Here is a 13,647-nt window from a genome sequence, read left to right on the forward strand (position 1 = left end):
TGTTGTTTTCTACCCTGTGCTCCTTTGGGAGGAAGGAATAAATAAATATTATTTTTATTATTATCAGTGCTGTTTTTCTAGAAAAAGAGGTGCTGGAACTCACCATAAGCACCTCCCTCACTCTCTTAGAATGGCAATGGCACCCACCTGAGAGGTGCCAGAATTGAGTTCCCTCTGAAAAAAAGCCCTGATTCTTAATATTACTATTAAACAGTTCCCTTGATGTCATAGGGCAACAGTCACTATTATCTTTTTTTTAAGGCATTACTAGTTTGTGTGGAAATGTATCTCCAAAGGGGAAGAAGGAGTCGATATAAAAATGTACTCCTAGATCTTAGAAAATCCTACAGTAGTCCTGATGACATAACTCAAAGGATAATATTTGCATAATTTAATAGATAACACTTGCATAATTTAAAGGGTAACACTTGCAATTATTTCCTTCATTTGCCATAATTTATATTGATTGAATAGGGTTGTTGTTTTTGATTATCTCAGCTGTCACAATCATTCCTGTGGTATTTAATGAAAGGCCTCCCCCCTGTCTGTCAGAACTGCTGAGGGAAAGCCATGAAAGAGAGAAGGCAGCATCTTAAAATATCATCTTAACCCTCCCACCATTTAAGGGAAGGAGACCAGAAACAAATTCCATCCTCACCACCATCTACAGCCCCAAGTGAATGGAGAAACTGTCCCTACTTGGTGGAGCAGCAGGGTGTTGGTGACCTTAATTCAGTACAATGAACCAAAACTTTTGGAAGGATTTCCCCCTCCCCCAGTCTTTGTCCCCAAAGCCAAAGTAAGACTTGCCTATAATTGAAAAGAAGTAGATTGAGACCATGGCTGTACACTGACAGACCCCCATTCCTGTAATCCTGGGTAATGAATGAGACAATTTGACCAGAGAGGGATTTGACCAGGAATCAGGTAATGAGCTTGAATTCTCCCTGCTACCCCCAGTGCTGCTGATCCACCAACGAAGAAGAGGGAGAAGGGGTCGGTCTCCTCCCCCAGCCTTGAGACTACCACATCTAAAGAAAATCAGGCTAGAGTTGAGAAGGACTCTTGGGATCCAAACCCATATGACTGGCTCTGTGTGCAAAAGCCGTGCTAAAGCAAACTCCAGATATTCCCACCCAGTTCATCAGGAATCTAGAGATCAGATGGGACTGCAATCAGAATTCCCCCCCCCCAATGGATCCAGGACTGCGGGTCTGGAAATTAAATCTTGGTTCAGCTCTTTCCATCCTTGCCAGTGTACCTGCTAGCAAGGGACCGTGAACTGTAATTGCTCATTAAATGGTATGATTCACTGAATGGCCAATCATACACAAATAGACCAGCAAGGGTTGGTTTGTTTATATATATATTGAGTCACTTAACTGAGCTACTGTGCTCTAACCCAGTGACTAATCAAGTTTTACCAAAGAAAACTGCCTTGAAGTGGTTCTTGTAAATGAAGCCCCAAGTGCAACTGTGTTCTTGTATTCCCATTGAATGCTAAATCTGCAATTATATCCTGATTTATTGCTTTGCCGTTCTTTTGCTCCGTGCTATTTTGTTTCCTTCTAGAATGCTCTTTGAAGAATGGTTTGTGGATCCATTCAGGAAGCTCGCACCTCCTAGGTAACCAGTTTGAAATTTGTGTCCTGAAACACAAGGGCTTTTTCAAAACACTGCATTGCCATGTTCCTTTTTAATGCTGGGAGGAGATCACTCCCTGCATGTTTAGTCAGAAACGTAGTCAGTTTGCTTATTGTTTACTTAAAATCCTAAATGTTGGTTTTGGTGTGGCCCATTTGCCTGCACCCAATATCTTTTTATGGACCCTTGCGGATGCTGTTGTTACGAAACTTGCAGCGTTTCAATGTTAAGCCACAGGAAACTTAGAAGAGTGGATCTTGTGATTGCATAATCAATTCCATTATTTTAATGTGGATGGATTTTCCAGTAATAATAAACCTCAAAATCCATATGGTGGAGCAGGGGAGAGAAATGTGATGTAGTTATGATCCCTCAGTCTGTTTTACACAGGTGGTGGCAGCAAAAATAGAGGATTAGGGCAGGTACTCCAGAGTTACCAGCCTACGATACAGGGTTGGGGTGCAGCATGGAACTGCAGGGGTCATAGCAGATAGCTCTGTGGGGAGCTGGCTTCAGGCACCAGGCCCATTGGCAGACCAAGTAGTCTTCTGCATTACAGAGATGTCTGCAAAAATGACATGAATGCTGGCAGCATCAACCCCAACATGTGGGAATGTCTTGCACAAAGGGAGGAGCACAAAGAGAAGAAACACCATGGTGCATCTGCAGCAACGCAACCAGACAACTTCATTTGCCTGAACTGCAACAATATACATCTCTCCATGTATTCTGACCATTTGACTTCACCCCCAAAAGTTGCACTCCGCCATTGTCTCCTGAGACAGATAGATGCCAACTGGCAGCTCAATGACTACTGTCAACCCAGTGGATAGCAGATGTGAAAAAAATGAATTCCGTGTTAAGGATCATTAGGAAAGGGGTTGTGATAATAAAACTCCCAATATGTCTTTACACAAATCTATGTACCCTTGGGGTAGTAGCTAATGTTAGTACTACTCAAAGTAGACCCACTGAAATGGAGAAATATAACTAACTTAAGCCTACTAATTTCAATGGGTCTGCTCTAAATAGGACTTAGTTGTTGACAGCCCACAGAATGCCACACATAAGTTGTGGTTGCCACAATGCAAAAAGGACAACCAAAATGATCAAGGGTCTGGAGCAAATCCTCTATGGGAAAGGGTTTCAATGGGCAAGGGGTAGTTTAGAAATAAAAAAAAGTGAGTAAGGGAGGACATGACAGAGGAAATAGCTGATAGAACTAGAGTTCATCCAATAAAAATGAAAGCTGGGATATTCAAGGCAGACAGAAAGAGGTACTTCACCAATGAATAGGTAAATTATGGAATTCCCCACCCCAGGATATAGTGATGGTCACCTATTTGGACAGCTTGGAAAGGGAATTAGACAAATTCATGGAGCATAAGGCTATCATTGGCTACTAGTCATGCTGGCTATGTCACCTCCAGTATCAGAGGCAATATGCCCCTGAATCCCAGCTGTTCCATTCTTATGTTCTTAGTTGTTCCATCTAAATAGAACTGAATATCAGCCAGAGTCCTGCACCTGAAGGAGGGGGAAATGAAAGCAGCCTCCATAGCTCTGTCAAGTATAGAGCAGTGCTACAATAGTTATGTACACAACTTTTCCCTGCTTGCCATTTGGATGGTTGCCGTTGGACAGCTCCTACCCTCCTCAGTTGTTACTCTGTACAACTGTGGAACTGGAAATGTTGGCAGACATCTCACCAGAACATTTCTTGAGAGAGAAGAGAGACGGTGTGGCAAACTCAGATCTGACATGCTTTAGAAGTAAGGAATGCTACTGCATGCAGATTAGAATTCCCCCATTTTTGTGGGAGAAGCTCAAAAAGAAGAAATGCCATGGTACACCTGCATGAGCACAACCGGACACCTTCTGTTAGAATTCCTGCTCCGGGATTGCAGTCATAGGATTTTTGTCTATCACATGACAGTATCTGTTTTGACTCCACAGAGTGGGAAGTGACAGAGACAGGATGTTTGTGTTATTGTGTTCCATGATGGGACTATTGTCCTTCGTTCTTTTTCTCTTTGCTGTCTGATGCTAGAGAGAGAGAGCCATGTTGCAGTGCTCCATGTGTGTTTATATGTAAATAAAGGTAGATTAGCCAAAATGCTGAGTTGCTGAGGTCTGTCACGCGCATGCTGTGCAAACTCTGCAGATCCCTAAGTGTGCCGGTGTCTGTAGGCATCGGTTGCTGTGCTGTTTGGGCTGAAGAAAGCTTTAGAAGCTCCCAAATGAAAGACCAGGAGGGAGAGAACATGGCAGTCAGGCATGTGTATTTGCCAGGGTCCTACTCGAGTGTAAGCTGAACTCCTGACACCTTCGTCTGTCCCTGGGGCAACAAAATGTGTCTCTTCCATATCGGTCTTTACAGCCACAGCAAGCACTATAACTCTCCAACAGTTTAACTCCACCCCTGAAGGCACACTCTCCCATTGTCTCCCAATACAAATAGATGCCATCAACATTTTTTTGTGAGAGGAATAAACCAATCGTTTCGATAATCAAGAGGCAACATAATGGTTTCGTTTATTAAAACAATAAAAATAGCCCATCAGGAGTGGAGCTCCAAAGCAGGCAAAATAATAACGGGTTAACGACACAACAAAGAGGTTGATAGGTTATTACAAAATCAGAAGTACCCAGCCAGCACCAGAGAATTGGCTCCACTGGAAGCCAAAGCTCATCAGGAGTAAGAGTAGACTTACAGAAGACAGAGTTTTGCACAAAAGCAAAAGACGTGATGCTGAAAGGCTATGTCTCCTTGGGGTGCAACAAGACAAATAATATTTCCCCCAGCACTGTTTTGAAAAAACTGCAGCAGTGCTTTATGCAATATTGGAAGGTAACTAACCTGTTCCCATTATATGCACATATCATATCAGGGGGCAGACTATCGCTCAGTGGTAGAGTACATGCTTTGCATCAGAAGATCCCAGCTTTAATCCCTAGCATCTTCTGTTAAAGGACCAGGCAACATGTGATGGGAAAGATCTCTGCAGGTGATGCTGGAAAACTGCTACAAGTTAGTGTAGACAATCGTGGAGCTAGGTGGACTTGTTATCAGACAGCCTCTTGAGTTCTATCAGCCCAAATATGGAAGCACGCATTGCAAACCTGCACTCTAAAATCATCCTTCCACATCCTGGTGTGCTCCAGATGTTTTGGACTACAATTCCTAACATCGCTTTGGAAGCCCAGGCTAATGGGAACTGTAGTCCTTAAACGTCTGCAGGTCACCAGGTTGAGGAAGGCTGCCCTAAATTACAGTATTTTAAGATTAACTCCACACCCTCTGGCAACTGGTTTACATGGCCTTAAGTGATAAAGAGCTAGCACACAACAGAAAGCACCTCTCTCCGGGTAAAACTGCCCACCCACAAAGGTCTGCAAATTAACTCTAACTTGGGCATCCTGTACAAACAGAAGATTATGTTGTTGGGTCCCATTCAACCTATGACAAACCTCTTGGGGCCATTTGTTTATTAAAAGAGTTTCGTAATACAGAGTTTTAAAGGGAACATTGTTTTTCCCCCTTGTATTTCAAGGACATTGTGTTTCTCATACCATGAAATTAGAATAAATGAATGTTTCCAGAATGTAAGGCATGATTCACCTACAGTTAAGCACTATTATGTTCCCCCTGATTCCAGCAGAATAATGTTCAGCAAGGGGCCTTTGCTTAGCTTTGGCTGAATCATGCCCTTAATACAAAACAGTGGCAAAAGACATGTTTGTGCATATTGAAGGTTCTTCCAGACATTATGGAGCCGTTGGCAATTTCCCCTACCAGCTGCAGCCCTTAATATTCCATCCAAACCTGCTGTCGACAATGGTCCTCTTGACCTTCAGGAAAATATTTATGTAGAAGTGTGTGATGGGCAGGGGAACCTGAAAAATCCCAGCATGCACATGCACTGGTGACTGGTGCCTATTGGGACTGGGTGGGGAGAAGACAGGGAGAGTCAGCAGGTGGAGTCAGAGCCAATGACAGGCAAAGCACCCGCCTACTGTTTGTAAGTAAGAATGCAGGCAAATGGTAGTTAACTTGAGGGCAACTGAGATTGGTGGGGCAGTGCCCCATTTGCCCTCATAGATCAGCCTCCTCTGTGCACATGACCCTTTGGCCAGTGGTAAAAAGCTGAACCTTTTAAGTGAGATGAAAGATCCTTCATCGTTGGTCAACATGAGAGTGTTGTTGTTCTTACTACAAAACCATTGGATGTTATTACTACAAGACCATTATTTAGCTTCAATGCCTTTTTTATTTTCCTATCCTTTTTTTCCTTCCAAAAGAATGTGATCAAATGTAAAAAAGAGAGAGAGAGAGAAGGGTTCTTAAATGCCGCAAATAAATAGCGGGTGACTAGCTTCTCCTGATACAGGGAAATAGCACCCTGGGAAAGTGTCAAAGGATACATCAGTTACAAATAATCTTGGCAGGGATCATTCTCGACAGATATGACGATGATATAATTGCTCAAGATGAGCAGATTTCTTTCATCCCAATAAATCACTTTTGGATGAAAAGATTGGAACGACAGGTGCAAAACAATAGCATAAGCCTGTTTCTGGCGTATTTACATAATTTCATATAAAGGAGCACCGAAGTGTGAAGTGTAAAACGAATGTGTTGAATTCTGAGAAAGGGCACATTACAGGAAACGGCTTCACACTCACTTCCCTGCTGTAAAGTTAGTTAACATTTCATGAAATATGTTTGGCTTGTGACAAGGGAAGGGGTGTGAAGGTTTTATTTGGAAAATGCTGAGTGGGCACTTCGAAGGAAGCCAAGTATACATGACAATTACTAGCCATTTGCTTCTTTTATGCAAAGTGCTCCATGCAGCTGCATCTTGAATAGTTTTCGCCTGCAATTGTCTGTCGGGGCACCTTTTCAGGGCATCGCAGATGTTAGATGAAAACGATACACCCAGATAGCTTGCTGTACACATCCCCTGACTAGATCCCCTCCGGTTTTCCAATCGCATTTCTTCTTAAGAGTTCTGGGCTTGACAAGTTCCCAGCGTCGCTTGGTATTCCAGGCATGTTGATGGTGGCATGTTAGGTTTAGATAAACAAGCTAAAGCTGAAACGTGTGCATATTCACCACTCAGCAACTGCAGCATCGAGAAGAAGTTTGCATATTGCAGGTGCCCTTGACAACTGCAGTTCAGCAGGCAACCATAGCTAAAGACCCAGTGTAGTGGTTAGAGTGTTGGACTAGGGCCTGGGAGACAAGAGTTCAAATCCTCAGGAAGCTCACTAGGCGGCTTTGGGCCAGTCCCAGTCTTTCACAAGGTTGCTTGTGAGGATAAAATGGGGACAGGGGAAGCCATGTATGCCACTGTGAGCTCATTGGAGGAAAGGTAGAATCTAAATGTAATAATATTTAACATATACGTAAAAAGGGTAAAGGTAAAGGACCCCTGGGTGGTTAAGTCCAGTCAAAGGTGACTATGGGGTTGTGGCGCTCATCTCACTTCAGGCCGAGGGAGCCGGCATTTGTCCACAGACAGCTTTCCGGGTCATGTGGCCAGCATGACTAAACCGCTTCTGGCACAACGGAACACCGTGACGGAAGCCAGAGCACACGGGAAACTGTGTTTATCTTCCCACCACAGTGGTGGCTATTTATCTCCTTGCACTGGTGTGCTTTCAAACTGCTAGGTTGGCAGGAGCTGGGATAGAGCAATGGAAGCTTACTCTGTCGTGGGGATTTGAACCACCAACCTTCCAATCAGCACGCCCAAGAGGCTCAGTGGTTTACACCACAGTGCCACTCGCGTCTCATATAACATATAATATATCTAGCTAATAAGTATCTCAGTATTCCCTGTGAAGTGGTATTGACTGTTAAACCACTCTGGAAATTGTAGCTCTGTAAGAGCAATAGGGATCTCCTAACAACTTTCAGCTCCTTTAACAAACTAGAGCTCCCAGATTTCTTTGGGAGAAGCCATGAGCCATGCTTTAAATGTATGGTGTGAATGTGGCCAAGGTCATGCCATAGAGACATTCCAAATGGAGCACTGTGAAGTAACACTGAGACCTCTGTTGCAGCTCTCTTCCTTTGCAGTGGAGTATTTGGAATGCAATAGTTCTCTGTAATAGGGATGATTATCAGTAATGAGTATCTTTAAGGCATCATCTGTTCGCAGATAATGTATTTTCATCATTCATATTTTAACAGCTATACTTATAAAGATTAGCAGTAGAATTTTGTTTATTGAAAAAAACAGTTTCTTGCATGGCATGCTGAATATTAACCCTGTGTACGAGAGCAATGAAGGTGAGAAATGTGAAATTGCATTACATGTGAAAGTGAAGCAAAACTCCCCATTATCCATGTTTGTTTGTTTTTGTTGGTGATGACAACTGCCTGTTTTTGTTTATTATAACACTGGTTGCAGTGATTGTAGTGCTTCATAGTTTCACATATGCATAAGAAGGGAACTTGTCCTTAACATCTTTCACAGATATTTGAAGCCAATTCTCACCCATTCCGGCCCACCACTTACTACAACTTTACCAGAATGGTGTAATCCTGTGGCCAGATTGCTGACTAGCCCTAAAGCATATGGAGTAAGTAGCAAAATTGCATGTCCACATTTCATTATTTTGGGTAGGCCACTACAGCAGAGCTTTCCAAACTGTGTGTTGCGACACATTAGTGTGTTGGCTGCATTGTGTAGGTGTGTCGTGTGAATGATCCCCATGCTCCTCCTGGGTCTGGAAAGGGGTTAGTTTACCCTCTGTTTTGCTAGTAAAACTGAATTACTGTGTCACGAAATGATGCATGTCTAAAAAGTGTGTCACCAACATGAAAAATATGGAAAGCTGTGCTCTAGAGCAGTGTTCCCCAACCTTGGGCCTCCAGCTGTTTTTGGACTACAATTCCCATCATCCTTGACCACTGGTCTTGCTAGTGAGGGATGATGGGAGTTGTAGTCCAAAAACAGCTGGAGGCCCAATGTTGGGGAACACTGCTCTAGAGTAAGCCCTCCAAAAGCTAATAGAATGTTTCTCCAGAGGGTTGGGGAGAATGTAGAAGGTAACTTGGATGTCTGAAGGCTGAGGGGGAGCCTAATATTGCTTCAATCCATGTTCCACTCATGGTAAGTTCCACCAGATCATCCTTCCATCATTGGAGGCACAACAATTGGACCAACCATTAATAAACAAACTCCATTTTCTGCCAATGCATTGCCATTTAATATGAGTAAATATAAAGGAAACTAGTACAGCATTCAATTCAAATCAAGTATGTCAGATTTCAATGGAGCTGCAAAGCCACCTTGTAAGACTTTATTCTGTCAATGAAAAGCATAATTATTTTATTTTTTCCCCTTTCTTAAAAAACACCTAGGAGCAACTGAAGGATGATGATACAGACTTCATTGTCAGTAATGATGAACTGTCTGTGACTTATGCTGCTTCAGACCTTTCTCCAGTGCCAGCACAGAACAGAATGGACCCACCAACCAAAGAAAACATTTACGAAGGAGACTTGGGCTTAGGGGGATATGAACTCCAGCCTGAATCGGCTCCAGGTCAATCCCAATTGGTGTCCTCAGCCTGAGGTCCAGCGAAAATGTATATCACATTTTCATCAAAAGGAGCACAGAAGGCATGGAAGCCATGTTTATTATGCAGAGCTTGAAAATGTATTAAGGGCATAAATGGAGAAGAAGCAAAGCCTTGCTGAATCTATCCCTGGAGCCTGGAGGAATGAATGAGAATTTATTACCATCCCTATATATTATACAACTACATTTAATTTTTCTGACAGTGGCAATTTTTAATAATGGAATTGAGGGCAACGTCTGTCTGCTACTGGGACATTACATATGCACTCATAGTCTCTGATCATGCTACATCGTTCCCATTCCTATCTCACATGCACACAAAGGCCTTTGAATGTTATTCTTCTAATTAATTCAATAGAGAGAAGGATGAGGATTTAGTTAACTACAGTACATGCTCCAAAGATCACAACCATTTTGATGTTGATGCTCACTTGCCTGTATACTATCCTATGATGTCAGGTGGACAGTTCTTCCATATTTCAGGCAGGGGGAGTTACCATTACTGTTGCAAGCTTTACATATATTTCAATCAATGGCAGTTTGCCAGCAATGGGTTAACAACGTTGCGCACAAAAACTGGGCATTGATATATGAGCTGCTGAGGCCTGCACAAGTGACTAACTAGGGCCTTGTTATTGTTTTGATTGAGAATGATCACTGGTATAGACAGCAATTACACTTCCTTCCCCCAGTCAATTTGTTCCTGCCCCTGTGCAGTAGATTCATAATACAAAGCCCATGTGCTGTCTTTTCTTCCCTGGTGTTCTATGTTGACTTCAGGAATGTGGAAAGAGAGGGAGAGAAAGACTGCAAGCCCGTGCTATATAAGACTTTAAAAACAAGGTGTGCAAACTCTTTTTCACATCCTCTGCAGCCTTAGATGTTGCAATGAGAAATAAGGCAGTCCTAGACACACGATAGCTCTGCACACTACACAGAGAAAAGGTCATTTGAATCATCCATCACGAGTGCATGAACATTGCTGCTCAAACCCATGTATCAGGAAGGTTGTGGTAGTGCCGCAAAGAGCAAGTTCATGCTCTTGACAAACTGTTCAAATGACCTGCTTGCTACATGGCATAATACAATATGGACTGTGAAGCAATATGTTAAAGAAATAAGGTAGAAAAGGTGACTAGGTGTCTTCATGGATGGGATTCTGATGCCTTTAAGAGGTCCATAGTGGGCAACTTTTCCTAACCTAGCTGACAGCCCTATGGCATGGCCTTATACCGAAACAGACCATAGGTCAATTTTACTCAATATCGCCTGCACCCAAGGCCAGCTCCATGTGCTCTGCTGCTAAGATTCAACCCCTATGTTCTGAGTTACCTACCCATTATGATGCTCATTAATTGGGTGGTTGCTGGACTACAGAAGCTTTAGTCAGGAACATAGCAGGAACATAGCTTGAGAAGGAGGTCCTCCAGAAGGTAGAGCTGTTAAACTGCAATGTAATTTTCTAACTTCTCTATGGTCTACTGTTGTTTACAAATTTCTCTATCTCTTTGCCTGCTTCTTCCTGTATTAGAATAGCATCTAGTGCCTACAAGTGTTCAGCTCCTTTGTGGCCTTATGGATATGTAGTTTTGCTGCAATCATAGGTCCTCTTTTTGTGTTTATCTCTCCCCTACAAAAAACAAAACAACAGCATCTTTGGCAATTATTTCTTTACCTATCCCAGTCGTGCATACCTAAGTGCAATTCTGTAGGAGAGGCAGGGTGAGAAGGAAGTTAATTCACTATTACAATACAGGCAAGTGATACTACCAGTTTGAAATTTATATGTCATTTCCTGATATTTTAAAAGTCTGAAAATAATTGAAAACCAAGTTTAAAAAAAAACAATACAGTGGAAAACAATGTAATACATTATCCTGTCACTGATGCAGCTCAAATGCCCAGGAAAACAAAAACATCTTTGCCTGATGCCAATATATAATGCCAGGTGATATTATTCCCAAGGCAATTCCTCATTTTGTAGATTTTTTCCTACAAACACTTGCTTGGTGAGATAAGTAGAAGCAGGGAAATTGACCTCTTTGCAATGCAGTTTTCCCGACTTATGTATACTTTGATGTGACATGTTTTCAATGAAATAGCGCGGGTGAGATTGGCATATTTTATCATATACCTCACATAATGGCTGAGTCATGGTAACAATCTCATGCCATCAAGTTCCAGGACAAACTGTGATTGTTTTGTCGTTTGATTCAGTGTTAGCACATGACTCTTCGGCACTTACCTACCTGGGAAGAGGTATTTGGAAGGTATTGCAAATACATGCCCAGTATGTAATACATGCTTGTATCAAAGGGTCCATCTTCATGGAAATCTCATTATCACACAACTGAAGTTCAAGAAGCAGTCCCATGGAAAGAAGGGCTCAGATTGTGATAGGATTGCTCATGTTAACACTGAACAAGTAACCATAAGATGAGCCCTGCTGGATCAGGTCAAAGACCCATCCTGGTCTCATAGTGGCAAACCAGATCCTTATGAGATGCCTGCAAGCAGAACTCTCCCCATGTGTGATTCCTAGCAACTGGTATTCAGAGGCATACAGTGGAGATATAGCAAAGCCATTATGGCCAGTAGCCTTTGATAGCCTTGTCCTCTATAAATCTGCCTAATCCTCTTTTAGAACCATCCATGTTGGTGGCCTTCGCTACTGTTGTCTGCTTGAAGCAGTGCTTCCTTTCTTCTCTCCTGAATCTTCCAGCATTCAGCTTCACTGAATGGCCTCGAGTTCAAATATTATGAGAGAGGGAGGAATCAGAAAAAAACTTATCCACATCATGAATACATCATGAATAATCTTCTTCTTCTTCTTCTTCTTCTTCTTCTTCTTCTTCACCTCTATCATGACCCTGCCTTACTCTCCTTAAGAAACTCTAAAACTTGTAGTTTTTACTCATAGAGGAGTTTCTCTAATCTCTTGCACTGTCCTGAACTTGAACTATGTACCCTAGCCCAGAATGGGATTCTCTAAGGAAATGCTTAATCATAAATGAAATGTAGAGTGGATTTCAAGAAAGATGAATGACTACGCTGAAAAAGCATTCCATGCAGAACTTTCATAATAGTGGTCACACGCTTTGGCCACAGTCCAGGACTGGGACTGCTTCTCTGAAATCAAGGCACGTAAATATGACTAACTCTGTTCTGTACTGTACTGTATTGCATTTTATTCCCAACTCAGGAATGCAGCTTCAAGTTGCTTATTGCACAGTCATGAAAAGGTTCCTACCCTACAAGTCAAGCCTTAAGGGAAATTTTATGGAACAATGACTCATATCTTTCAACAACATCTGTAATCTGTAAGAATAAATGTCACACCATCTCGTTGATACTGTGAATGATTGTAAAGTGGAATGGGTTTTGGTTCACTCACAGATGATAAGAGCAGCACAAACTTAAATATAATCAAGCTTTAATCTTGCTTTTCCAAGTCTAATTAATTGTCGATTGAATGTTATACTACAGCAGCTGCTTTAAGCCTTAATTTAAAACAGGGATTCTATGCACTCTACAGCTGATCACAAACTAAAATGTGTTTTTATTAAATTTATTCGAAAACATGAATCAAGTTGCTTCAAAGGATCTCACAAGGGAAAATATATATTGGCTCTACTGATTTTTGACCCTGATGAAAAGAAGTCATCAGTTTATAGCTCCTGGGTATGACATACTTAGCTGGCTGAGCAGAAATAGAGGGGAAACAGAATGTAGAGAAACAAAATAAAAAAAAATCATTCCAGTAGTACCTTAGAGACCAACTAAGTTTGTTATTGGTATGAGCATTCGTGTGCATGCACACTTCTTCAGATACACACGAAAGCTCATACCAATAACAAACTTAGTTGGTCTCTAAGGTGCTACTGGAAGGAATTTTCTTATTTTGTTTTGACTACGGCAGACCAACACGGCTACCTACCTGTAACAGGGAATGAAGAGAGTTATGTATACAGAGCAAGATGCATGTGGAACTGAGGTCACAAGAAGAACATGAAAGGACTCCCTTCTCAATGCCGTGGTGAAGGATGCAACTGGGATGTCCTGTAACCCAATGTGAGAATGAAGAATTCTGAGCCAGGAGGCCTCATAAGAAATGGATAGACGAGTTAGACTATTATAAACAGCTTAGATATATTTTCATCTAGTAGAAGGCATATACAGTTGTTACACAAACACCTTCCTGAAAACTGCTACAGTGAGAAGCTTTAGTTCAGTAGACAGGTTCATGGTTATATCACACCAGAGGATGGAAAGTGGTTGCATCCTTTTGTAAAAGTTGTGCAAACAGTACCATGATAAATATATTTTATGGTGGTGGAGGGGAAGAGAGAGAATTCAGAGCCCAGTCGATAGAGGATTGCACAGTGGTACCTCTGGTTATGAACGGACT

General features: G+C 42.0%; 1 protein-coding gene across 1 annotated transcript in view; it reads left to right on the forward strand.

Moving 5' to 3' along the window:
- SLC9A9 (solute carrier family 9 member A9) overlaps positions 1 to 12,682 on the forward strand; it is a 277,743-nt gene extending 265,061 nt beyond the window's left edge. The window contains exons 15-16 of the mRNA XM_081190736.1: positions 8,130 to 8,235; positions 9,020 to 12,682. Of these exons, the coding sequence (XP_081046862.1) occupies positions 8,130 to 8,235; positions 9,020 to 9,232 (319 nt within the window). The 3' untranslated portion in view covers positions 9,233 to 12,682. The remainder of the gene's footprint in view (positions 1 to 8,129; positions 8,236 to 9,019) is intronic.
- Positions 12,683 to 13,647: the final 965 nt, after the last annotated feature.

This window comes from Podarcis bocagei, assembly GCF_964188305.1.
Source record: "Podarcis bocagei genome assembly, chromosome: 4".
NCBI classification, from domain to species: domain Eukaryota; kingdom Metazoa; phylum Chordata; class Lepidosauria; order Squamata; family Lacertidae; genus Podarcis; species Podarcis bocagei.